The 26,706-nt window shown below is 53.2% G+C and overlaps 1 protein-coding gene across 2 annotated transcripts; it reads left to right on the forward strand.

Moving 5' to 3' along the window:
* The first annotated feature begins 376 nt into the window (after positions 1-376).
* Positions 377-26,706, forward strand: USP31 (ubiquitin specific peptidase 31). Of its 2 annotated transcripts, none has more exons than XM_054271260.1 (17): positions 377-958; positions 10,386-10,523; positions 10,989-11,077; positions 11,950-12,042; positions 13,135-13,270; positions 13,770-13,914; positions 14,657-14,840; positions 15,328-15,439; positions 15,629-15,723; positions 16,257-16,334; positions 16,525-16,654; positions 17,803-17,922; positions 18,078-18,303; positions 18,684-18,842; positions 19,488-19,640; positions 20,635-24,765; positions 25,283-26,706. In XM_054271260.1, the coding sequence occupies exons 1-16, from the start codon at positions 377-379 to the stop codon at positions 22,173-22,175; spliced, it is 3,981 nt and encodes a 1,326-aa protein (XP_054127235.1). In that variant the 3' UTR covers positions 22,176-24,765; positions 25,283-26,706. The 2 variants fall into 2 exon arrangements, with proteins under 2 accessions (XP_054127235.1, XP_054127236.1); XM_054271261.1 differs by having other exon boundaries at positions 20,635-22,695.

Here is a 26,706-nt window from a genome sequence, read left to right on the forward strand (position 1 = left end):
GGTCCCGGGAGCGCTGCCCGAGCCCCCGGTGAGGAGCGCGGGGACCGCGAAGGGCGGGGCCGGGGGCGGGACCAGCGCCGGGACCGGGGGCGCGGCCGCGGGGGTGGGGCCCGGCCCCGCCCTCCCGGCCCCGCCCCGCGCCAGCACCGAAGATGGCGGCGCTGCGGCAGCGTCTGCCCGTCGCCAAGGTGGCGGCGCGGTCACGTGGCGGCGCGCCCCGCCCCGCCCGCTGCATGGCGGCGCCGTGAAGCGGCGGAGCCGCGGCCCGACCCGGCCCGGCGGGATGCGGCGGCCGCCGGGCTGAGCTCCGGGCCGAGCGCCGGGCGGGCTGAGCGGGCCGAGCGCCGGGCGGGGATGCGCGCTGCGCCGCGCCGCCATGTCGCGGGTGAGCGGCCCCGGGCCGGCCGGCAGCGCCAAGGAGAAGCGCTCCTTCAGCAAGCGGCTTTTCCGCGGGAGGGCGGCGGGCGGCGGCGCGGGCTCGGCCCCGACCGCCGCCCCGGCCTCAGCGCCGTCCGGGCGGTCGCTCGGCGGGTTCATGAGCCGCGTGCTGAAGACCCTCTCCACGCTCTCGCACTACAGCAGCGAGCCCGAGACCCGCGGCGCGCTCGCCCCGCGCCTGCCCCCGCCGCAGGCGACGGGCGGCCTGGGCAGCTGCTTCCCGCCGGGCCCGCCGCGCAGCCCCGAGCCCCCGCCGCGCCCCGCCGGCGGCTCCGAGGCCGTGCCCGGCGTGGCGGGGCTGCGCAACCACGGCAACACCTGCTTCATGAACGCCATCCTGCAGTGCCTCAGCAACACCGAGCTCTTCGCCGAGTTCCTGGCGCTGGAGCAGTTCCGCGGCGGGCCGCCCCCCGCCGACGGGCCGCCGCCCGCGCCCGGAGAGGTCACGGAGCAGCTGGCGCAGCTGGTGCGGGCGCTCTGGACGCTCGAGTACACCCCGCAGCACAGCCGCGACTTCAAGGTGAGCCGGGGCCTCGTCCCGTCGAGGCGGGAGGAGCGAGCGCCAGGCCAGGCCGCCGGGAGCAGCCCCGGAGGGCCGGTGCCCGCGGTGCGGAGGCGGCGGGGCTCGGGGCTCAGCCGGTGCGGCCGTGGCTCACAGCAGGTCCAAACGCGACGCGACGGGTCACCGTCGCACCGGCACCGCGGGCTGCCCCGGTCACCAGCTGCGGAGGGTATCCTGCCGGGCCGAGCGGCCGCGCCGTGGGAAGAGCCCTCTGGCCCTGCCAGCTGCGTGCCAATGGCCCTGGAGTGCTGCTCCTGCTGCCAGCATCCTCCCCGGGCAGCACACCCTGCCCAGGTGACAGCGCTGGGCACCCACGGCAGCGCCCTGGGGATGGGACCGGTGCTGCCGCCGTGCTCTTTGCTCATGGTGCTTGATGCTGGCTGATGGCTCTGGATGGTTTTTATCGGTGAAAATAACCATTTTACTGTTTCATTCCTCTACTGTGCTACCATTAGGGAAGTTGCAACTAACTGTTGTTTGTGAGTTGTGAGTATGCAAGGAAGGAGGCTGTTGAGAGGTGTGCCTTGAAGTCTGCTAACCAAGAACTCGTGAGTCTCGGCTGATTTGGGGAGTGTGTTTCAGGAGTAGCTGCTTGTCCTCTCTTGCTCGGACTCGCTGGTGGTTGGCCCCGCAGTGTTGGTTCCATCCAACAGCCCCTGCCCTGCCCGGGCCTCGCGCCTGCCCAAGGAGCTGTTGGAGCACAGGGCTTGGTTCTTGTGCTGTGGTGTAAAAACTCCCTGCCGTGGCTTTGGATGAAATCGGGCAGAATTGTTTTAAAACTGCCCTAGGCCTGCTTTGCCTCCTGGAACAGGGAGAGGTATTATTCCTGGCACAGAAGACTCTGGCTGTGTTAGAGAATCAGAGGGTGGGTGGTAGCCTCCACACCATGAACTTAGAGACACTCAGGGGAATGTCTCTACCACTTGTAGGGGCATTTTTCTTGCAGGGTGACTTGCAGAGGAGATGTTCAAATGCATGGAAGCAGTGAGAACATTGACACAGTCTTGGGCCCTCTGTGTGCAGTTCAGCCGGGGTGCACAGCAGGTAGAGACTGCGTCCCAAAGTCAGCTCTCCCTTGGTGCTGCTGGGTGGTGGGATGTCCTAGAGGGTTCTCTGAGGTGGCAGTGGCCTTTGGCACCCTCAGTCATTTGCATGGCCAGCACCTCTTCCCTCTCTTGTCTTTGCTTCTCCTGTGGCTCTTGAGGCAGCTGCACCCACCTGTCCTGCAGGGAATAACCCTGGAGACCCTGGCTGTTTGCCTTCTCTCAGGATGCCTGCCACAAGGACCACGTGTGGCTCTGGTCTTTTCAGGAGAGGTTTTTATGGGAGAGCACTTGGAAAGCTGATCACTCTCTTGAGTCCAGTCTTGGCAGCACCGCGGGGCACTCACCTTGACCTGTCACTGCTCCTGAGGTGGTGTGGCAGGAGAACAAATTGTGGATTTCTCCTGAGTAATAGCAGGAAAAACGGTGAAAGCAGGATTGTCTTCTGGCAGTGGAGCTGATAGAAGGGGGAGCAGCTCTCTTTCTAGGCCAGGCTGTGGGAGCAGGGACACGAGTGGCAGCAGGAGGAAGAGCATCATGGCCAGGGATTAAATTAAGGCCATGTTCCGCGGGTGCTGAGAGCAGAGCTTTGCTGTTTGCAGGCGCTGCTGACGGTAAGGCAGCGCTGTTCTGCTAGGGATGGAGCTGGAGCCCATCCATCCCCTACCTGCCAGGTCCCTGGAGGTGCTGAAAAGCCTCTTGCTGGAGGAATCTGGTCCCAGTCGATCCAGTTCAGCACTGCACGGTGCCAGCAGCCTGGGTCCTGCTGCAGGACTGTGTCATTGTGTCAAGTGCTGTTCCCTTACTGAGGTCAATTACTTCTAATATGAAATTAATGTTTCTAAAGACAGTTAAGTTGCTGAACCTACTATTAAACTTTTTCTCAACAGCAGATTTGCACAGATCATTTACAAATGTAAACGATGCGCTCAGATTGGAGAAAGGTGAAGATCAGTATTTTCATTCTGGAAACTGCTGCTTCTCCCCAAAACAAGGAAAACATCCCCCCAGCTTGTTCTCCTTAGAGGGTGGAACATTCCTGCCTTGATGTAATTGTTTTTAAGGGTGTAAAGTATTTTCACAGAGTAACTTTGGGCTTTCCCTCCAAGAGTAATAGCCACTGACAGTAATATTGATTTGATAGGCAAAAGGCTCTTTATTCAGCATGCTTTCAAATCCATGTGTTGTTTTGTTTGCTATTTTTCCTCTTTTGGCACCAAATGTAACAGGACAAAAGCACTTGCTAATTCCTAAGTACTTCTCTGCAGCTACTAAATGTATTTTAGGACAGAGGATGATACTTATTTTTTTGCTCATTCTTATATCTGTAGGCTTCTATCTTGGAAGAGAGGAAATTATTTTCAAGGAAGCATGTCTTGGAGTCCTTGTGGACAGGGGCCTTTGAAGGGCTGGTTTCTAGCATACTTTTTACCCTCAGCTGGTTTTCCTTGGTAGTGTTTTCTCTCTTTTTAAGTTGGTCTTCAGGAAATAACCCATGTCATGGGTCTCTGAATGGTGCAGCTGCTGAAGCTAAGCAAAATGCAGTTTGAACAACTGGTTTGTGATAAATGGTTCATCTGTAGTTGCAGGTTGAGGGGAGAGCCTGGCAGAGAGCTTGTGCACAGAGAGGGGAGGTCGGGGATGCTGACAGAGCAGGGGGAAGCGGCGGGTGTAGAAGGCTGAGGTGGTAGGAAAAGGTCCCCAGGGACCGGACTGAGGGGTGAAGCAGAAGGGTTTGGTGCCTGGTTGGGAACAGAGCAGGAGCACCGTGGCAGAGCACCGTGGCAGGTGCTGGGTGTCTCTGCTGAGGGTGGCTTTCCCACCGGTGCTGGGCTCCTTTGCTGTTTCTTTAACAAGCCTTCTCTTCCGATTGCTCCGTGGGTTTTGTTTTCCTGCCCAAACAAAGCTGCTGCTGTCATAACAGGGGCTGATATTGCAGCCTGTGCTTCCTCTTTCCCCTTTGTGATGGGGTGACAATGGTGACAAACATCTATTGTGTGAGCAGGGTTTTGGGGTTGTTTTTTGCAGGGAGCTGTCCCGTGCTGCCCGCAGAGCTGCCGGAGTGTCAGACCGGGAGCACAGAGTGCCCTTTGTGCGGCAGCCCTCCGAGGGGATGGTGGGGGTCGGCAGTGAGAAGGATTGTGATTTAAACTAATTGGGCTTGGAAAATTATGTTCTTATGCAAATCCTCTGCCTTCTGTGGAGTGTGGGCCTTCTGTGAATGATGAGGCTCTTACTGTTTTGAGACTTTCTCTGAGGCTCCGGGGCGGTTGGCCACTGAAGCATGCCCGTGTTTAACGAGACCCTTTGCACGCCAGAGCTGGGATTGCATTTCTCATCCTACAAGAAGATGGCCTTGGCTGTGACCTGCAGCATGTTCAGCAAATACAGCACAGTCGCCATAACTCAGCTGGGTTGGATTGTCAGAATTGGATCTGAACCCAGAATTAATCCCTCTTGGTAGAGCAGGTATTATTGTGCCAGGTTAAAAGTGCTGCTTCCTTTTTTATTTATTTATTTTTAAACTTATGTTTGGTGTGGGATTTCCAGGTAGCTGTTTGAAACTCATTTCAAGGTGTTTTGGGAATGCATTTGGTGCAAATATCTCACTTTGGGACAAGCAATCTGTTGGGCACTTGTTTGGGAGTTAATCACTAACTCGTGAGTTATGAAGGAGCTCCTGCAAGTGTTGACATGGTCAGATATTTGCCTCCTGCTGAGGGTGCAGTGAGAGCTGCTCTCACTGGGGCTGCTGGGGCAGTGTGGCTGTCAGGAGCCTTTGGTCCTGCTCACGGAGCTGTCAGCCCCAGGCCCTTCTGCTCCCCAGAGCCCTTGTGCCTTGCTAATGGGGCCAGTGATGTGTCAGATGTGATCTCCAGGATTGTATGTAATTGTCTTGCTCTCTGCCCAGCACAGGATCAGTTATTTTATTCTGGGTAGGGTCAACTGCTTATTCCTAAGATATTTCTGCAGAGAGAAAACTGTCCTCCCTCTGCACAGAGGGATGGAAGAAAGGGACTTGAAAGAATAAATGTGAGACCCTTCACCCTTCCCTTCTGGTAGCGTGGCTGTTGGTTCCTGGTGCTTCAGTTTCTGTGTTGCTCTAAAGAGGCTTTGAGTGGGTTAGGTAATGTGGGATGTTGAAGTGCTTGTTGCAGTTCAGTCCACGTGCTTCCAGTGGTGGCATCAAACTGAGGAGATTTGTCCTAGGGCTGCTCTGGCAGTTGGAGTTGAAACACTTTCCTTGAAACAAAAAGCAAGTTACAAATTTTCTACATCATTTTTCTGATGGTTCTTGACATCACAGGAATGTGGTTCACTGGGATCACAAAGGTCTGGCAGTCCTGCCACTTTACACCTTTTTTTTTTAATGTTCATTATCAATAAGATGTAAGTCCATTATTGCATGTATGGTTTGTTTTGTTTTGCTTATTTTCTTGCCTATTTTTCCTTACAATTGCTTTACTCTTTCTACACGCATAAACCCCTTGGGAAGGGTTTCCTGCAGCAGTTCTGGTTGCCTTGAGGCAGCTGTCTGACTTACCTGTGAAATCCAAATGCTTTCTGGGGATTTCTGTGTTGTGCTTCAAACTTTGATCGGAGTGAGTGCAGCACAAGGAGCCGAGGCTGAGCAGCAGAGTCCAGAGGTTGGATGTGGTTTGCTGAGGGGGTTCTGCTAGAGGGGCAGCAGAAATGTGCTGTGGATGCTCCTTTCCAGAGCAGAGGCTTGGCTGAGGCAAGAGAAGGGACCCCAGTGTGGAACAGCACTCCTGCCCCACTGCCAGGCGCCCATGGGGGTTGGCAGGACCTTCTGTGAGGCCGGAGGGAGAATGTGCATCATTGCCAACATGTGTTTTCTGTCTTCTGAGCTTCCAGGTTTTTATTTCCGTGCTGCTTGTGCAAAATGACACATGGTGAAAGTATGAGAGCTGTGTGGTGCCTGGCAGCCCGTGGAAGCCGTCAGGGGGATGCATGTTCCCAGGCAGCTTGATTGGATCTGCGCTGCCCTGTGCTTTGCACATGGCCACACTTCATTGGAGTGAGCCCATTCTCCCTGCCGGTTCAGCACAGCACTGCTAATGAACTTGTTTGCATATGGCTGTGTCACTGAAGTGAGTGTTTGTTATAATGTGCAAGGGGAGGCTTCTCAGAGTGGTAATGATGGGATCCCCCCATCTCAGTTTCTGTGTCCAGCTTGGGACCTGCAGTAGAGCCTGGGGAGAGCAGGAGAGGTGCAGGTGTGCAGCTCCTTGGGCTCTGAGCCCAGCCTTCCCGTCTGCCCTCTGTGCCAGCATTTACCGATAGTCCTTTACTGGGCCGCTTCACGTTTGTGGCATTCTCCTGCTCCTCAGTCCCTTATTCTTTTCAATCCCACCAGTTGCTCTACTAGTGTAGCAGGAGAACAAGTTCTTGCTGAGCAGTTTGGGATTTCTGCTCTTTGTGAGGTGCATTCCCCTGGCAGCCAGCGCTGGCTCCTGGCAGTGCCTCCTGGCAGCAGGAGCTGCCCTCCTGGGAAGGGCCTGGAGAGGAGTGTGCCAGCTGGGCAGTGCAGCACCCATCCTGCCTCTGTGTCTGTGCACACTGCACAGCATCACCTGGGCAAGCTTCGCTCTCTCCCTGTGGCTGAAGGAAGGTGCTGAATGAGGATTAACAGGCTTCAGCCTGGGAGGGTGAGAGTGGCTGCTGGCATGAGAGGCGTTAGGCAGGGGCAGGGCGATGATGCTTCTTGTCTGGGCTTGTTGAACGTGGTGGAGAACCCCTCTGGTGCTGCTCCCTGTGGTGCTCCTCATGGCTTTGCTTCCTGAGCTACTCTCATGAGCGCTGTGCTTACTCCCCTCTGCCTTGCCCAGGGCAGGATGTGTGGGGACACGGGCTGCTGCCTGCAGAGCCTGGTGCCTCTGGCTGCCCAGAGGCCAGGGAGGAGAGCTCTGTCCTGCCCCGGCCGCTGGGACAGACATCCTGCCGTCAGAGCTCCCTTTTCCCTGTCTGATGCCTGTGCTAAGGCCAAGTCCACAGGGATCTCCTCTGCCCCTGGATGGAGGAGCTCCCCTCCTGAGCCCTGGGGCCTGAGCCACGCTGCTGCCTGGGAACTGGTGTCCCCAGAAAAGAACATCTCCAGAGAGGGGGAAGAGTGTCTGTGTGTGAGCAGAGAGGGCAATTCGGGTAACTGGTTGTCTGCTGTAGAACTTGCTCAAACACAAAACTGTGGTTGTGGGCTTGAAGAAGAGAAATAACGTGCTTGAGCATAACTTACTGTTGAACAGAAGATAAAGAATGGCCTTTCTCTCCTGCTCATGTGTGTCATTGGGTCAGGTCTCTGCTGAGCTGACTTTGTATCTGCAAATCCTTCCGCGGTTGCTTCCTAGCAGGACCACACTAGAAAGTAGCAGGCTGGCATTTTTCCTCTCGTTGTCTTTGTGATCTGGAACAATAATAGCAGCAAAGAAGAGGCCAGTAGTTCAGCTCTGTTTTGATCTATTTATTGCATCTATTTGGAGCGGTAGATGAATTATTATTAAACTTTCAGTGGCCTGGTAAAAATGATAATGTGTCTATGCTATAGATCTGCTTCATGGACAGGCAGGGACTGAAAAGGTTGTAGGGTGCTTGTATTAGGGGATATAAGTGGGATTGATGGGAAATTTTGATTTTTCCCCTTATCTCTTTGGATGGAGCCACTTCACTCAGGGTGTCTGTGTCCCACTGCCTGCACATCTGGTGGAACGGAGGATGCACCCACCTCCTGCCAGGCCCACAGGGGCTGAGCTGAGGATAGGGCTGGAGGTGCTGTGCATTGTGGAAGGTGTTGGGAGGCAGTGTCAGCGTCCATGCCCACCCCTGGTGCCTCACAGCTGAACCAGCCACACCAGAATTGTTCCAGAGTCATTCTTAACACCCTGCAATGCTGGACAGAAGCTGGTCAGATGTGCCAGCTCTGCTTACAGGAGAACCAGATTAGGGGCAGAGGATTAATGGCTCCTGGGGGTTGGTAAATGTGGTGGTTTCATGTGTTTTTAGAGCATTTGCATCCTAACCCTGTGTCTGAATCCAGTTACAGTTGCTGTTGCTGCAGGACCAGCAAAATTAGGTGTTGTCTTAAGTGATGAGCAAAAGAAGGGTGAAAGTTTCGGGTTATGGCAAGAGCAAGAAACCTTCTGCTGGGCTGGAAGGGCAGACTTGGAAAGTAAATATGGAGAGGTGCTGGGTGGCCAGTGCTCAGTGATGAGGCTCTTGCTCATTTGTCTGCTTTGCCTGCCAAACGTTCCTGGAGCTGTTCAGGAATGACCAGTCTGGCTGCTGAGGGGCTGCAGTGCCCCATCCACAGCACAGGGCTGGGGGGACCCCCATGCTGGACAGCCCTGTCTGTTGCTGGGGGCTGTGGGGACCCCCATGCTGTTCTGCCTGCTGCCCTCAGCCCACCAGGGAGCAGGGAGGTGTGTGGGGCTGTGTTTGGTGCTGACCCATCAGCCTGGGGGCCTGCCCTATGGGAGTTCCTGGTATTTGTCTCAGTTGTAAAGTTGTCAATTTGAGTCGGCACCTCTGTCTCTCAGATTTAATCACGTCCCTCACCACTGACTGTTCTGTGTGTCCGTTGTTCCCCCCACACCCTGCGTGTCTGGGCTTGCTGCCACAGCCCCTGACAGGGGCTGGGAGGGGGGCACACACACAGCATTCCCTGGAGCAGCAGCCACAGGGGTTCCAGCAGTCACAGACCCACCTGTAGCCCCTGACAGGGGCTGGGAGGGGGGCGCACACACAGCATTCCCTGGAGCAGCAGTCACACACCCACTTGTAGCAGCGCTGGCAGGAGCTGTTAGTGGTGCTGGGAACACGCTGCTGTTTGTTTAGCAGAGCCTCTCATGAGGAAGTTGCATCTGATATTTTGTAGTGCTTCCTGAATCACTTCCAACATCTTGCGATGTGTCTCCACAGGCAGCTCTTTATCCTTAGTCCACTCAGGCTGCAAGAGTGCTGAGGAAAGCAGAGCAATTATCATGGAGATGCTGCTGAGCCGAGCAGTGGCACAGATACGGAGCAGGGCACGTCACTGCTGTGCATCCCTGTTCCCTGTGCTTGGCATTGGTACAGGCTGGCTGCTCTCTGGGCACACTGCATCACCAGGGACACGCATCAGCAAAAGCCAGGGAGGCTCTGGACTGCACTGATGTGTGCCTCTGGGGAAGAGGCAATAACAAGTACTGGCCTGGATCCTGAAGTCCTTGTGAGAATCCCTCCATGTCCTGTTTTCAGAGGTGCTGGGGTCACACCAGTGTGGCACAGAGTGTTGGCTAGGGACCACTCCCATGGTTCAAGCTGTGTGCACATATTTTATGTGGGAGAGTGCTGGTCCCTGCACAGCATGGGCAGTAAATCTGCTGTCAGAAGGTCTGCACATATGTAATGAGAGCAGATTATTTCTGTTTCCCATTATTTTGCAGCCTTGAGACAGTGGACAGATTATAGAGCATAGAGGGTGTATGTTTATCAGTCCTTTCCTGCCTCTTTCATCACCACCCCCCTCTCTGGTGACCCCATTTTCAGAGGGATAAAGCGAGCAGCCCAGCCTCATTTCTCAAATCTGGTGCCAACTCTGATTAGAGGAGTGGAGGAGCTCTGGCACGAGGCACATGTGCAGCCTGCTGGGCCTGGGCTCCTTCCCACCCATTCCTGCCCTGCAGGTGCTGTCTGGCCTCTGCCCTGCCACTGTCCCTCCTGGGGACCCTGCTCTGTCAGTCATAGTCCTGTGTGAACAGTTTCTCTCTGTTCACACAGGTGTGCCAAGGGCGTATGTGCAGCACAGCGTGGCACAGGTGCTGCTCCAGCATTGGGAGCACTGGCTCTGGGGTGCCATGGTTCCTTGTGTCCAGGGAAAGCTGCAGCTCCCTGGCTGGGATGGCAGTACAAGATAGTGTTTAGGATGAGTGAGTTATGCATAGTGGAGTCTTGATACCCAGTGGAAAAAATTCCATGGTGGTCTGTCCTACTCCTGTGCTTGACACGGTGCTGATGGGATGTAATTTTGCTCTACCTGCATGATGATGATTGTAGAAGCACCTGTGATTTAGATGTTCTGATCCTGGCTGAGTCCAGGAACTGTAGACCTAGATTAGCATTGATCACCTGCATCAAGATTTTGGGAAAAGTGTGACCCCACCAAAACTGCAGTCAGCAAGACAGAGTGTGTGGGCATTAGGAGTCTAACTCGTTGTTTTGCTTCAGCTGGAGCAAACGGAAGGTTTCACAAGGGCAGCAGTGTCGGGGGCTATGTGAGGCAGGGTAGGTGTGCTGGAGGGGCCCCAGCCCTGCATTGGCTGCTGCTGCAGGGTCTCTTCTCCCCACAGAACATCGTGTCCAAGAACGCGATGCAGTACCGCGGCAACGCCCAGCACGATGCCCAGGAGTTCCTGCTTTGGCTGCTCGACAGAGTCCACGAGGATCTCAACAACGTGCTGAATTCCGGTGGCATGCCTCCACTCAAGGTGAGGGGTGCTGCTGGGGACACTGCGGGAGTCTAACTCGCACACAGGCTTTCCTGGTAAAGTAGTTCTCCCCGTTGGCTTCTCAGCTTCAGTAGTTCAGATGGAACAAAAGCTTGCGTTAAAATAAAGTTTGTTTCTGCCCTGGAATGTAACCAGCTGTTCCACTGATCCCTGCTCCCTGGGGCAGTTGTGTTTGAGTGGCTCTGCAATAGCCAGGAGGGTTTACTGGGGGCTGCCAGACCCTGTCAGGTGTGAGCCCCATGCCCTTCCTGGGGTGCCCTGCCCACCTCACCTTCCTGCATGCCCACCCCTTGGAGCAGAGTGTGCTTGGTAGTTAAAAATGCTTGTGGCATTTTCCCAGTGATTTTGGCTAAGGAAAGTGCAATTTGACTGGGGTTCTGGAGGCACCCTCTTGGTGCTCCCCCCACCCCTGGGTGTGCCTCAAGGGTTTGTTCTCTCTTTTAGCCGCCGCTGGAGGATGATGTGCTGCTTGAGGGCCCAGCCTTTCCCATCAGTAGCACTTTTGTGCAGGAACTCTTTCAAGCCCAGTACAGGTATGGTATTCTGTAAATTTGTTGAATGTATGGGTGACCCCAGTATGATTCTAAACTGACACTGGCTCCCAGTACGGTTGGGACTGGTGTCACTCTGTTGACAGCTGCTTCTGAATTCCTGCTGAACTAAGACCTTGCTCTAGAGGAAAGAGAGATCTTCACTGCTTCAAAACTGGTATATTCTGTGTAAATCTGCAGTAAATCTGTACCACTACACCTGTTCCTGTGCATCCTGAGAGTGAGTCAGTGCTTCATGGGCAAAGGCTCAGGAAAGCCTAGTGCTCTGGGGCTCACCCTGACTGTCAGAGGGAAGAGCCCATGGCAGGATCTAGAAGTGCCTGGGAGTTAGAGATCCCCCAGTGTGTGCAGAGTGCTTGTCATCTGGCACTTGGGAATTCTGAGTGAAGTTATCACTGTCCCTGCACGGCTTTCCCTTGGGTTTCCCTTCTTTCTGAGAAGAGAGCTTTCTAATTTAGAGCTATTGGAAGAGAACAGCTGAATCACCAGTGTTCCTTGATGACTTGTGCCTGTACTCCTGTAAGAATTAAATTGCTGGGCTTCCTCCCCAGTATTTGCCAACTTTTTCTTTGGAAAGGTAAAACCTTAAGCCTGGTCTAAGACACAAAGCCCTTGTCAGGTGCAGATTGATTCTGAATGAGAATGGAATTCTGGAGAATGAGAATGGACTCTCATCTGGAGTTTTCCCTGCGTTAGGGCTGTGTGCACCCCAGTGCTGGCTGTTTCCGTCCCCGTCCTGTAACTTCAGCTCTCCCAGAGACAAACCCTTCCAGGTTTCCCGTGGCGGATATGGGATTTGATGGTTTATACATTGCCAGTGAGGTGTAACTGCCCTGTTTTCCATGTTGTCCCAGGTCCTCCCTGACGTGCCCTCATTGCCAGAAGCAGAGCAACACCTTCGACCCCTTCCTGTGCATCTCGCTGCCGATCCCTCTGCCGCACACCCGGTACGGAGCTGTCCCGAGCTCTGGCTCTGTCCCCTGCGTGTCCTGCTCCTTCACTCGCTGCTGCAGGGGACAACACCAACAGCATTTCTGAGAAGTCATTAAAAAGATGGATAGGACCGTATGGAGATTAATGTTTTGCTGTTTAGGTCAAATGGAAAATTGAGGCTTTTACTTGAAAGGCCTATCCTTCCTATAGAATTAATTTTGGGAGAAAAAGTCGTTGCTTCACATAACCAAAATATTTTGCTGTTCCCTTGATTTATAGCATTTTAAAATTAAAAAAGGGAAAAGGTTGAAACACTGTTTTTTAAGAGCAGCCTCACTGGTCACTCCAATTTCAAAAATTGAAGTTAAAATCTTTCCTGCAAAATGTTTTGCTTTTTTGAAAGACAGCTGATGCAAATAAAGAAAAAACTGAAGGGGAGGAAAAAAAATCCAGATAAAACATTCAAAGTGAAGATAGGGATGCACAGCAAAAGTACCTGTGGTATAAACAAACTCCTTCACCTGGTGTTTGCATCCAGAAAACTTGTGTAGGTTCCAGAAGCAGTGGAACAGAGCAATGATAGGGCAGATGAAACATTGCTGTCACATTTGCTCTGGAAATCCCTGCTTCACCACTGGGTGGAGGCTGAGTGGGCTGTCCAGGGAAGGTGTCCCCTCCCTCTTCTCTCCCCAGGAGTGCTGCTGGCTGCTGTTGGAGGCAGGATTGAGGCAGCCTGTTCCCAGCAGCAGCTCTCCAAGTACTTCAGGGTGCTGTCTTATACTGACTGTCCCCAGCTTCCTTACTGGATCCCTGCTGGAAAACTGATGGCTTTCTCCTAGACAGTTTTGGTTTTAACTTTGTGGGCCCTTTTGAGATGTTCTGCTTGTGGGAGCAGGTAACACCAGGCCATACAGTAGGCAAGGAGTCTGTAATCAAACAGCCTGGTCAGGCTGCGGCTGAGTGCAGCTGCAGTGAGGTGGATCCGGACAGTCAGGAGGGCCCTGTTCCTGGTGGGCAGCCTGGGTGTGCCAGGCTGGGCTGAGGCTGCTCGGGCAGTGCCCAGGGGTGCTGAGCCCGGCCTGGCAGTGCTGCCGTGCTCTCCACAGGCCTCTCTACGTCACCGTGGTGTACCAGGGCAAGTGCTCGCACTGCATGCGCATCGGCGTGGCCGTGCCCGTCTCCGGAACCGTGGCCAGGCTGCGCGAGGCCGTGTCCTCGGAAACCAAGATACCCACGGAGCAGGTGAGGGGCTGGGCTGCTCACCTGGGTGCCCTCCCTGCGCTGGGAGGGAGAGGGGAGGCTTTTGTCCCTCGTTGGATGTGTAGGAGTCGGAATTGCCTGCCCATGGTTGAACAGGGAAGCGAGGTAGTGCTGGAAATCTGGATCATGCTCTTCCCTGTGCATTGCTGTTTGGATCCTAGTGATGTTGGAATAGCCCTCAGTGCAGTGTGCAGACCTGCCTGACCCCATGGTGTGCGTGCTGGCAGGGAGGCAACCACAGCAAATTCTTCTCTAGGAAGAGCTTCAGGAAAGCTGTTGAATTCCCTCAAAACCTCTCCATATGTTGCTTTTACCGCAGCTTCTCGTTTATGGCTGTCCTTTTCCCTGTTCCTTGCTCCTGGCTGATGACAGGGTGTGTTGAGGAGTGCCATCCCTTAGCAGGAAAATCCCAGCTGAGAGATGGGGCACTGAGCTGGTGTGGGTGCTTTGATGGGTTCTGGTTTGCTCGTGGTGCCTGCAGATCGTGCTGACAGAGATGTACTACGATGGGTTCCATCGCTCCTTCTGCGACACCGACGACTTGGACACCATCCACGAGAGCGACTGCATTTTTGCCTTTGAGACCCCGGAGATCTTCAGGCCTGAGGGCATCCTCAGTCAGAGAGGTGAGTCAATAACTCTTAATGCCCACCTTGGGTGACTGGTGAGAGAGGTTTGTGTGGGAAAAGAATGAGTCCCACAAGCTGTTGATGTTCTGGTGTATTGATTTCAGCTCTGACTTTGTCCAGGCTCATTCCAGAAGATTTAATAGTGTTGTCAGCTGGGAGGTTATCAAGCAGTGCTGTACACTCCTTTCTGCCTCTTCTCGAGGCTGATGCTGCAGGCCAGGCTGGCTTAATGGGAAAGCTCTTGTCAGGCTTAATTTAAAGGCCTGCTAGGGACCAGATGAAGCCACTGAAATTGTGTTATTTAAAATCAGATTGCTAGTGATGAATAAACAGTCTCAGGAATGAACAAACACTTTCTCTTTCCAAGCTCAAACTCCTCGGCCTCTTCATGGCCCCTCAGTGAAAGGTAATCATGGTATCCTGGGCAGGTGGGGTGTAATCAAAGGCAAATTTTATTATTGGAAGTAGCAAGTTGGGTTCTTGGCTCTTCAGTGTTTCTTGCGGGCAGTAAAAGCTGGAGTGCTTGTACAACCTGCTGTGAAAAATCAGATGGGGAGCACTTGCAGATAAACACTGTGAAAGGAAGTTGCTCTTTGAAGCCTTTGTCCAAGTGATGGAAATGCTCCTGATTCCACACTGACCTGCTCCTCTGTAGCCCAAGGAGGGCGTCTTGAGGGGGGCATTAGGGCACTAAAGGCAAATGACATAATGAAATGTTTCCTTTCTCCTAATTTTTCAGGAATACATGTGAACAATAACCTGAATAACTTGAAATGTGGCACTGAGCACTCCCGAACAATAGCTTACTCTCAAGGAATGGTGAAGTCTGGAAAACTGGAACAGTCCTCTCCTAAACTAGCAGCAAATGACAAGATTGTCTTGCTGGTGTGTAACAGAGCGTGCACTGGACAGCAGAGCAAAAGGTGACTGGCAGCAGCGTGGCTGGAGTTACTCTTCTGGCTGCTTCCTAAACTGACCTGCATTTTACTGTCCTGTAGTACAGGCTCAGGTGAAGGAGCAGCATCAGGTGCTAAAGAACTTGTTGATCAAAAAGCATTAATGGGTGCAGCAAAGTATTTCTAATTTTGGTGAACTTCACGTATTGCATTACTGCAAAGAAACAAATGCAGCCCAGTTGAGAGGATACACCACGTTTGTCTGGTTTGAGAGCAGCATGTTTGACCAGACCCTGTTATGGGTGGGAATTTTTAATTGGAGTGAAAATGGGGGGAAGGAGAGAAGTGAGAAACAACCATGGCAAAGGCATTTGTATCAGCTGGAGGCTGAGAACTGCCTCAGCCTCTGAAGCTTCACAAAACTTCACACGAAGTTCTCCCCTGTAGTTTGGGGTTCTGATTGCTGAACAGAATAACCTTTTAATTGTTCCTCAAATACTTCTTCTTCCCATAGGTTTGGCTTGCCCTTTGTGTTGCACTTGGAAAAAACAATTGCTTGGGATATTCTGCAGAAGGAAATACTGGAGAAGATGCAGTATTTCCTGCGGCCTGCAGCCTGCTTGCAGGTGAGACAAATGGGAGCTGTTGCATGCACAGGTTCCATTGCTCAGCCCTCTGTCAGCTCATTGGCACAGGCATCTTTGAGACCTTGTACATTTGCTTTGTCATGTCACACGTGTTCTAGGGTGAAGTCTTTGTCAGCCAGGGGCAGGCTGGCTTGGAGGCACTGAGGTGTCTCTGTTCTCTTATCGCAGGTTTGCCCGTTCAGCTTGCGAGTGGTCAGCGTTGTGGGCATAACATACTTGCTACCTCAGGAGGAGCGACCCCTCTGCCACCCAACAGTGGAAAGGTGAGCTGGCCCTCGGTGCTGCGTGCTTCCCAGCAGTGCAGAGAGCTGCGCTAGCTGGGAGCTCGGTGCTTGCCCTGCAGAAATGAGCAGTCCTGGTGGGGATGTGTGGAGCGCACTGCAGGGGCCTGAGGAGCAGGGAAATGAGGGAGCATCCTCAGGAAGCTGTGTGAGAATACCTCAGTTGTGTGTCATGCCATCTGGAGTCTGTCCTCCCTGGAAATGGAGAACAGAATGAAAATATTACTCTCACTATTTTTAATTTTTTTCTTGTGCCTGTTGTTCTTTGGAATGTTGATAAATGCCTGATCTGTAACGGGTGTATGTTGCCTTACAGCACTCGCATACTTGGGTGAAGGCATTTACCAGCTTTGCCAAGTGTTTTGCTGCGTGAATTCCTTTTACTCCTTTGCAAACCTCAGCTGTGGGAGTGAAGGAAGGGTGAAGGGCTTGTGGAGAGAAATTACATGCCTGTTGAAGATAATGTAGACTTTGAATTGAAAGGTAGTCTGACTTATTTCTGCTCCTCCCTGCAGGGCATTGAAGTCATGCGGACAGGGGGGAACTGCTCATGTGAAATTAGTGGTAGAATGGGACAAAGAAACTAAAGATTAGTAAGTATGAAGTAAAAACCCTTAAACTGTGTTCAGCCCACAATTGCTGTTTGCACCTTGCTTGTGTGAACTGTGCATCCTTCAGCAAACATGAGACCTCTCAAACTCCACCTGTGCCCAGCCCCTCTCTGCAGGGGCAGCCTGGGGAGCAGGGGGATGTGCTGGTAAATGTGGTGTCTCCCTGATGCAGCTTGTTTATGAATACAGAAGAGGAATATATTCCAGACTCTGAAAGCGTCCGCCAGCAGAGAGAGCTTCATCATCAACCTCAGATCTGCACTTTATCTCAGTGTTTCCAACTGTACACCAAAGAGGAACAGGTAGATACAGACTGTGTGCTCTGGCTTGTTCACATGCTGCAGGAACTCCCTCACTCCAGGCAGCTCTGTCGTGCAAACACTGATTCCTTGTGACAGAATAGATTTGTAACACCAGATTAGTTATCTGTGCTGCTAACGGAGCTTCTTTGCAGTGAGCAGCTTGTGGGAGGTCCTGCTGCTGCGTTCTTTGCCTCCCAAATGTTGATACAAGGACTTAGTCCTCTCTTTGGCAATTTCCTCTGTGAAATACAGTGAATATTATAAAGGGTCAGGACAGTGTGGCTTCATGGGTTCAGTTCTGCAGGGAGGTGGCCGCTCCCCTGCTCTGGCTCTGCCGTTGAGTGAGCCTGGAGGGACAGGAGTGATGGTGTGCACAGGCAGGCTGGAGAGGGCTCTGACCTGGCCCTGCCTGCACATGGGAGCCATCTGAGTTCCTTTGGTGGTCTCTAATCTGCTGCACAAAGGGCTCATCTGGAGATAGTCTTTGGACCCAGGACTGAGCTGTGATAGTTTGGGAACCTCTCTCTCTTGTTGGTTCTTTCAGAGGTGGGGGAAGAGTTAAATCTCTGTGGCTGCTGAGTTCTCTGAGCACTGGGCTTGGAGGAAGGCTTGGGGGACAGGGAGAGTCTTCAGTGTGTAACTCTGGGCTGTTGGGACTACAAAGGAAGGAGAGGGTTCCCAGAGGGCAGTGAGGTGTCAGAGGGGCATCCAAAGCACACCTTTCTTCTTTCTGCTCTGATTTTTTTCTGCTTTTTTATCCCTGCTTTTTCTCTACTACTGGTTTTCTTGAGACAATACTTTTCAGGCTGCCAAACCTGCCTGCCTTTTGCCTTGGTTTTTCCTTTTCCTTCTCCAATTCTAAGGCACTGGTGTTTATAAGGTGCAAAAAGTCCTCTGCACAGCAGCACTGGCTGAATTCTGCCTTGCAGCAGAAAGTGCCTCCTGAATGAGACACACATATTTCTGCCTGTCACTTTGAAAAGCATCATTGGGAACCCTGCATTTCCAGTGAGCTCGATAAGTGCTGGAGGGAGATGAGGCAGAGGGGTCAATGTCTGCACGGGGCTTGGGGCAGCAGGGGAGCAGTGGTGTGGTGCAAGCTGCCTTGGATTTGCAAACCAACACCCACTCCTGCCTGTTCCTTGTAGCTTGCCCCAGATGATGCATGGCGATGCCCACACTGTAAGCAGCTGCAGCAGGGTAGCATCACACTGAGCCTCTGGACCTTACCTGATGTTCTCATCATACATCTCAAAAGGTTTAGACAGGTAAGGATGCCTGTGGTGTTGCTGAGGGACTGCTGAGTGATGTGAGTGAACTCCCCTCTTTAGAAGCAGCCGTTCCGCCCTGTGTGTTCCTCACCTGGGCTTTCCCAGGCATGGTGGCCTCGGCCTCTGCAGCTCGTGCTCTTCTCTGTGCACAGGAAGGAGACCGAAGGATGAAACTTCAGAACATGGTGAAGTTTCCCTTGAGTGGCTTGGACATGACTCCTCACGTTGTGAAACGCAGCCAGAGCAGCTGGAGCCTGCCATCACACTGGTCACCTTGGAGGAAACCCTATGGCCTCGGCAGGGATCCTGAGGACTACATCTATGACTTGTATGCTGTCTGCAACCACCATGGCACCATGCAAGGGGGACATTATACAGGCAAGTGTCCTGCTGTGCTGTCTGTGGGGGAGCCTTTCACAAAGATGCTGGTTATATTTCTGTTTGCAGTCAGAAAGGGAGTCACTGATGGGAGCAGTGTCACAACTTACGGAGGGTGAAGGGAATGGAGCCACCCCAAATGATGTTCTGTTCTGAGTGGTAATGGTGGACAAAGAAAGTCCTGAAATGTAAGCTGTTTATAATGTTCTGGCAGCCTGAGGCTTCCATCTTGCCAGTCAGACTGGAAGATGATGCAAGAATCCATCTGTTCCTCGCATTGTCTGAGTCCATCATAGCAGATAACCTTACGTTAAATGTCATGCAGCAAACCTGAGAGCGGTAGGAGTGAGAGAGTCTTACAGTAATGTATTGTTCCTTAGCTTATTGCAAGAATTCTGTGGATGGCCAGTGGTACTGCTTTGATGACAGTGAAGTTCAGCAGCTTTCTGAAAGTGAAGTCTGCAAGCAGACCGCTTACATCTTGTTCTACCAGCGGCGCACAGCGATCCCCTCGTGGTCTGCCAACAGCTCGGTGGCAGGTAGGCCCTGCTGGCCCTGTCCAGGGCTGCCTCTGACTTGTCTTCCTCGGGTGCTTTGTCCTTCTGGGGAATTTTCCACCCAGCTCTGCTTAAACCCCCATTCTTGTGTCCCAGAACTCAGCGAGGCTTGTCTGAGTCTGTGGCTGGCTGTCAGAGGCCATGGGAACTTTCCAGCTCTTCTGCTAAGGCAGTTTTGGCGGGGAGATGGGGGAGCCCCTGTGCCCCACGGGTGACTGCTCAGAGCTGCCCTTGTGCAGGACGTCAAATCGTGACTTGCTCCTTCCCTGTGGCAGCACTCTCAGTCCTAAGGAGGTGCCCATAGTGCATGTGTTGGTGGAATCCAGGGTGAGCTGTGGCCCCTGGAAAAAAGGGATTTTTGTGGCCTTGGGGTGGAAGCTGAAATGCCCAGTGCCTGTGTGCTGGTATTCACAGCACGCTGGGACAAGTGCAGTTCTGACCATAAATGCTCCACAAGAGTACAGCCCCATTCCTGTGGCAGTGTCTGGGTGCTGGGGCCATGAGGGCCAGCTCCGGGCTCAGGTGTGAGCCAGGGCAGTGCAGCAGTGCCTGACCCGGGGCTGCCCCGCTCTGCTGACACGTGTGTGTGTGTGTGTGTGTGTGTGTGTGTGTGTGTGCGCCCCGCAGGCTCCACCAGCTCGTCGCTGTGCGAGCACTGGGTCAGCCGGCTCCCGGGCAGCAAGCAGCCCAGCGTGGCCTCGGCCGCCTCCTCGCGCCGCACCTCGCTCGCCTCGCTCTCCGAGTCCGTGGAGCTCGCCGGGGAGCGCAGCGAAGATGATGGTGTGTATCTCTCTCACAGGGGGCTGCTTGTCTTCCTGTGGCACGATCCTTGCTAAAACAGCTGCGACATCTGTGGTTGCGAGGGATGGTTAGTCCAGCTGAGACAGGCAGGAGCTGGCTCGGTGGGAGCACGGGTGGGCTTCTGTCTCATAGGAAAAGTTGGAGGACAGCGGGCAGGAACCTTAAGGAGCCTTTCAAAGAAAGCAAATGCCATCAATCAAACCTTTCAGTCAGGAGCTTCTCGTGCTAGTGTTCTCTCTGGGTCTCACTGCATCACCTTTGCAGGGTGGCTGACACAGTCCTGGCAGATTTAACATAAGCACTAATTACCTGCTGCTGTGCTTATGGATGGTCCCAAAGAGGGAGATGAGAACTTACCCATATGTGCAAGTTACTGTTCAGTTCCTGGCTTTGCCTGGTTCCTCCACACATTGTCTTGTAGCTTCTGAAAATGCAGAACTTCATGGGTCAGTCAGAACATTTGGAAGCTGCTGTGGAGATGTCCCTGCAGCAGTGCTGTGACAGCTGTCAGGTCCAACCATGGAAGTCACACTTCTAAAATACTTATATTTTGTGTTTCTAAATACAATTACATCACTTGATCTAGAGGTAGGAATCCTACTTTGCCTTTCACAGAATGCTCTGGGAAATATTCTTTAATACAGAATCATAATACTAGCTGGTGATCTTGCCAGTTTCAAGGACTTTAGGGGTGCAAACCTTGTGTTTGATCTGGTGCTCAGGGATGAGAAAAGAATCTGGGTTATCAGTTAGAGGCTTCAGAAAGCTGCTCCTGGGTGACCCCTAGCACATAACAGTTGTTGGATTCCTCATTCAGCTTTTTTGCAAGGAGCTGTGCCTGCAGCCTGCGTGGAGAGAGACGTGGTGAGGTGTGGGTGGGCGGCTTGGCTCTCGTGGGGAAACGTGGATGGGTGGGGTAAACCAGCTGCAGCCTTGGCTTTCCCACTGAGACTGTCACGTGCTTTCTCTGCAGGAGGATTTTCAACTCGACCATTTGTAAGGAGTGTCCAGCGTCAGAGCTTGTCATCCAGATCCTCTGTCACCAGCCCGCTGGCAGTGAGTGAGAACGGTGTCAGGCCCTCGTGGTCGCTCTCTGCAAAGCTGCAGTTCCGCTCCAACTCCCCATCGCGCTTCTCTGGAGATTCCCCAGTACATACCTCTGCTTCCACTCTGGAGAAGATTGGGGAAGCTGCTGACGATAAAGTTTCCACCTCGTGCTTTGGCAGCCTGAGGAATCTCTCTAGCAGCTACTTGGAGCCCTGTGACAGCAGTCGGCGAGAGCACAGGACAGCTCGCAGAGCCCCTTTGGCTGTCATGGAAGGGGCGTTCAGGGAAGAGTCCGTTGTAAGGACGTCGAGCTCAGACCTTTCAGATGGCTATGGGAAAAGCTCTGTGCAGCCAGACAGGAATCACCCTGCTCTGGACCCTTTTGATAACAACAATCAAATCGCCTTTGTTGACCAGAGCGATTCTGTGGACAGCTCCCCAGTGAAGGAGGTGAAAGCCCCAGCTGGGACGGGGCTGGCTGCAGAGAAGGCACATGACGCCCCTAAGAAGGGTCACAGCTCCAAAGGAGCTTCTGAGCCAGACAAAAGTTTGAGGAAGGGAAGGACAGTCTTAGCTACCCAAGAGAGCAAAGTGTCTCACTCTTCTCCTCCACTGAAGAGCTCTCAGAAAGCTTCCCGGTCTCGAAGTAAGGCCGACTCCTCGAGGGTCAGCGGGCGACACGGGTCTCCCGCTCCCACGCAGGCCAGGAAGGACCACGGCACAAAGCCCCTGGAGGCGTCTGTCCCTTCAGCTCCACAGAAGCAGAAGTCAGGTTCTTCTCCATCCTCCACGGCTGCCAAGAAAACCCCATCGGGCTCATTGACTAAGGGCTCTTCCTCCGGGAAGAGCCGGACTTCGGAGCGCAGCCTCAGCAGGGAGGGCTCCAAGGTCAGCCTGGGCTCGGACAAAACGAGCGTTACCAGCGGCTCCAGGACGAGCTCCCCGCGCATCAGCCACTCCAGGAGCGACAGCAGGGCGGCGGACAGCAGGCACGTGCGCAGCTCCTCCATGGCCAGCCTGCGCTCCCCCAGCGCCGCGGCGCGCTCCGGCCTCAAGAGGGACAGCAAGTCCGAAGAGAAGGGTTTGTCTTTCTTTAAATCAGCCTTAAGGCAGAAGGAGACACGGAGGTCGGCAGACCTGGGGAAGACAACGATGCTTTCAAAAAAGACAGGGAGTGTCGGTTCCAAGTCAGGCAGTAAAAATGTGCTGGAGGACAAACCGGATAAAGGTGGTGTCCCACCAGCCTCTCAAACCAATGCCAACATTACTACAAAAGAAAAACTTGTCTCAAAAGATGCCACATCTAACAAACATTCTCTGCTATCCAGTCGCAAGTCCAAGTCTTCCCAGCTAGATCCCGGAGTCCAGTCTCCTCCTTCCAGTGGCAAGCAGTCTGCTGACAAGCCGCTGAAAAAGTTACCTTCCAGCATGCAGGTGTCTGTACGGCCTTCTCTGGAACCTCAGTGAAATGCTGCAATCCAGGTGTCTTTTCTTCTGCTGAGAAGCTAATTTATTCTGAGCTCTTGTTTTTTGTTCATGTGCCTAATGTATGTTTTTGAGGAGAAGTTAACTGCAAGTTGTTAAAGCGCCTTTGATTCTGCCATCAAACCAAATAGCCACAGGCAGCCAGCACTGGTGCAAGTAGCCTAGCTGGAGTCGTTGTTGAACGTGAATGCAGCTGTCCCATAGCACTTGTACAGGAGTCTCTGTCGAAAGTGCAACAACTTTCTTCAGATTTGAGGGTTGGGACCTGCCCGCAGTTGTACTGACACTGGTGTGCTTTGTAGAGCTGTGAACTGATATTCCTTTGGTCTTGTTCTGAGTGGGCTGTGTCCACACTGGTGTATGGCCTTGTTCTGAGCTGTGGAGGATGCGAAGGAAACTGGAGAGACTGTCGCTTCTTTCTGCTCTCAACTCTCTGTCCCTGCTCCCCTCCATTTCCAAGCTTTCTAAAGGGCAATATTTCAACACTAATGTTGTTTCTCAGGTATATACTCAGCCAGTATAGGAGGGACTAGCATTAGTGACGGACAGAAAGGTACCTGTGTGTCTCTGTGCACGTCTGTGTAATAGATTTCCTTTTTGCATTCCAACAGCAGGAAGTTTGAAATGTAACCTGCGGTTTTTGTTGCTATGTCTGTGAAGAGTTTTGCTTTGTCCATACCTAAGGCAACCTCTAGCCTGTCCTGTTTCACTACTTTCTTCTGAAATGCTCTACTAAACAACAGAAGAAATCCCTGGGCAGCAGCTGCTGGCCAGCTCGTCCTGTGGAAGCAGTGCCATGGGAGAGTTACATCCACGCACCTGGATGGCCGTGATGCTGTCAGGATGGCCCTGTTCAGTCTCCTGGGAAGCATTTCCTGATGTGCTCAGACCCTTATCCTAGTGGTGTAATTAAGCCTCCATTTCCCTAGGGGTGATGTTTAGACCAAGTGTCATCCTGCCCTCTCTGAGCATGCTTTGACAGGCCCCTCTGCGTGGGTTGGAGGGGCAGTTTTCCTGTTCCCCAGAGTGCTGTACATTCTTCCCTCTGGCCTGCCTGTCCCCTGCCTGTGGGGCTGGCTGCCACATGTCCCTCAGTGGAAGGTTCCCCTTCTTGTTTGGATGGCAGCCTCCACCAGGGTCAAAACACTACATCTACTGATGTCTTTGTTTACATGCCCTTCTTACAGGGGAGATTCCTCAAGTTCTGTAAGGTTCCTCTTAAGGTGGATTTCTTAGGTCCTTTTACATATATGTGGTGTAATCCTTTTTTTTTTTTAAATCCACCAGTTTTTATTGACGTGCTGCATATCCTTTATCCGCAGCCTGTTGTGTAGGTTGTGACAAGCTGGGCAATGTGCTGGGCGGGCTCTCTGCTGAGTGAGGTCTGTGCCTGTCCAGCCCAATGGCAGGGCTTGGGCCAGGGACGGTGTGCTCTGTCCCATCAGCATGACAGACTGGCCTCTGCCCCCTCCCTTGCTGAGGTCCTGCTTGCCCTGCAGGCAGCCGTGCCCCCAGGACACCTTGCTGCTCTGGGATCAGTTTTCTGCTCAGCACACACCTGCAGCAGGCTTGGGAGGGAGGGGTTGGGGGCAGCAGCTCCTGGTGTGTGTGGGGCTGGGCCGGGAGTGCCCTCGAGCTGGGGCCAGTGTGGGATGAGCCCACGGAGCCCTTGCAGGGTCCTGGTGATGTCCTGCTGCATCCCCTCCTCGTGCTCCAGCAGTGCCCACAGCCTGAGCTGGAATGCCCTGCCTGTTCCAACCCAGACATGACTGTCCCCCCGTGCATTCCTTCGCCCAGGCGTTGTTTCAGTCTCATTTATTGCAGCAACGAGAAGCAAAGATTGCATTGCTTGCTTCTGAAATGTATGACTTGGATTATTCATGGATTATTTTCTGTTACATCCAGCAGAGCAGATAAGACTTGCTTCACATTGCAGTACTTAAATTACTCCCTGAAATGTTGATGTTGAAGTATTTGTTTAAGGTTTTATCTGTATTAAGGTCTTACACTGTCTTGGCTCTTCTCTTGTAACAACTCTTGTAGCAAGAATGTAATTCCGGTGGCTTACGCTGGCTCGGTTTGGGATCTTTCAATAGACAGAACTACTTTCTGTGCATTTTGCCATGGACATTTGTGAAAGGTTATTTTTATCAAGTGACATTTTTTTCATGTTATCATTCACTGGAGGAGTTTAAACTGGAAGCTGGTGTGTGGGTTTTGAGGTGGTTTGCTCCTGTGCTGCATGCCTGACTGAAGGGAATTTGGAGCCACGTCCAAACCTATGTTTTAGCTGAACACCAGTTCAATGTTTCTATCTGTAGCAAGATAATGGTCCTTGGAGCTCTCATTTGGGTAGAAGGGAGATGGAGGTCCTGGTATTCCAGCAGCTGATAAAAGTAATTGAACCCCTGCAATCCCATGAGAAGCCGATCTCACTCTCTTTCTGCACATTCTCCATAATTCCTGATGCTAATTGCTGCCAGCTCCAGCCCTATCTGCTCTCTCAGTGCAGCCAGCAGGGTTTGTGTCCCTCTGGAAGGGCAGCTCTGTGCACAGCTCCTTGCTGTGCAGTGTGAGCGGGCAGGAGGGCTGCCCTGGCAGTGCCCTTGTCCCTGGGCGGGTGGGGCTGCTCCTCTCTGCTGGGTTCCTGCTCAGGGGGTTTGGCTTGGGGTGTCCTCAGGCAAAGGGGTTTGGCTTGGCAGGGTGCACCAGGGCTCCTGTGGGACACGAGACATGCACTGGGCACAGTGTGGGAGTGCATCCTGCTCGTGTCTGTGTCTGTGCCAGGGCCCTTGGGAGCAGCCCCTGCTGTCCCTGCACAGCTCTGCCTGTCCCTGCACACATCTTCAGTAGTCAGCGAGCTTCCCTGCACAGGACAGGCTCGAAGGGTGTGGGAAACGCTGTTCTCTGGGAGTGTTAATCAAAGCCTTGTTGCTGTTACAGTCCTGACTCCATCAGTGAAGTAGGATAAATGTTTCTGAAACGGCATGTAGGTTATTACAGGCCCCGCTTAAAGGGATTTGGGGAAAATCATCAGTCCTCTCTCCTTGCTTTAAAGCAGACTTCTCTCTTGTCCCTTTCATGTGTAGGAGCTCCTGTCCATGGTGTTGTGTTGTCCAGCTGCCAGGATGTGGCATGGTACCAGGGAACACTCGAGAGAGGGACCTGCCAAGTCCTAGATGCCAGCACCACCGTGGCTTTGCAGATGGATCCTTCAAGCAGCAGTGGCTTGAGGCTGTTCTGGAGCAGCTGCATGTACATGGTCACGTCTTAAAGTTCCTGTTGGCCATCAGAAGCACTCGTGGCTGTGGGGGAGGTGGGCACTGCCGTCTCCCAGAGGCTGCTGCTGCCCAGGGACCTCTGCCTGCCCTGGGTGGTGGCATGTAGGGCCTGGAAGTCTCACTGGCGTCTGAGTGTGATGGGAACAGCTCTGCCAGCTCTGTCCTGCCCAGCCTGGCTGGGTGGCGGGGTCTGGGGCCTTCCTGCCAAGGTCCTGGAAGCAAGGTACAGCTCGCAGTGCTGGGCAGTGCCTGGGAAGGGAGCCCAGGCGTGCCCCTGCTCCCAGACAGGTGAGCTCCGAGGCAAAGCAGCGTTCAGGCAGAGTGTTTCCAGCTGGCTTTGGTTGGTTTGCCTGTGCCAGCGTGGGACCTGCATTTCACCCCACGTCCCCAGTCTGCCACTCGCTCCTGCTCCTGGAATTGGCCCCTGGGCGCAGGAGAGCAGCGCCTTCATTCCAGTGCTCAATTCCTACAGGAGTCACCTAGAGACTTTTTTTTACCCTTTTTGGGCCGTGTCTTTTGGACAGTGTTTAGTAGTATTCAAGTTATAAGCACATTTTCAACGACATGTATTGAAGAGGCACCTTTTATTTGTATTAATCACATTTGATAGACAATTTGGTGCCTGCAGTTCTCTGTAACTTGTGTCTCACTTTGGGTGTGTAAATTGTTAACCCTTTCACACTTATCAAATACGGATTAATAAAAACAAGATGCTTAGGATAGAAAGCTAGCAGCTTAATTGCACTTCTCCCACTGCAAGTGCCCTCATCGCTGTCGCCGCAGGGGTTTTGCTTTCTGAAGCTGCAACTGGAGCATGCCCAGCATTGTCCTCGGTGTGAGGCAGCCTGCATGGCCCTGCTGTCCCCCTGCATGTCCCTCCTAACTATGCAAGCCTCTCGCCCAGCCGTGGCTCTGGAGCGGGCTTGGAGCCTGTGCTGGCCCCGCTGCTGGCACACAGGAGCATGTCCCTGGGTTCTGCTTCCTTTGCACATCTCTGGCTCTTTCCTTTGCAGGATTCTGCGTTACTGACAAGGCTGCAGCGTAACGTAAGGTTAGAGGGATCGGAGCAGGGAAATGAGAACAAACTGATTTCTCTTTTGTGTTGTTTTTCCTTTTGTTAGCAGGGCAGCCCGCTCGGGTTCTGCGTGCAGCCTGGCATTGCCTGCAGCGTGAGGGGCTGTGAGCAGGGCGCACAGCGCTGCTGTGAGTGTCCTTGTCAGGGCAGCTGTTCC

Source organism: Melozone crissalis, unplaced genomic scaffold (genome assembly GCF_028551555.1).
Source record: "Melozone crissalis strain CALT ecotype California unplaced genomic scaffold, PUWL_Pcris_2 ptg000012l_1, whole genome shotgun sequence".
Lineage (NCBI taxonomy): Eukaryota > Metazoa > Chordata > Aves > Passeriformes > Passerellidae > Melozone > Melozone crissalis.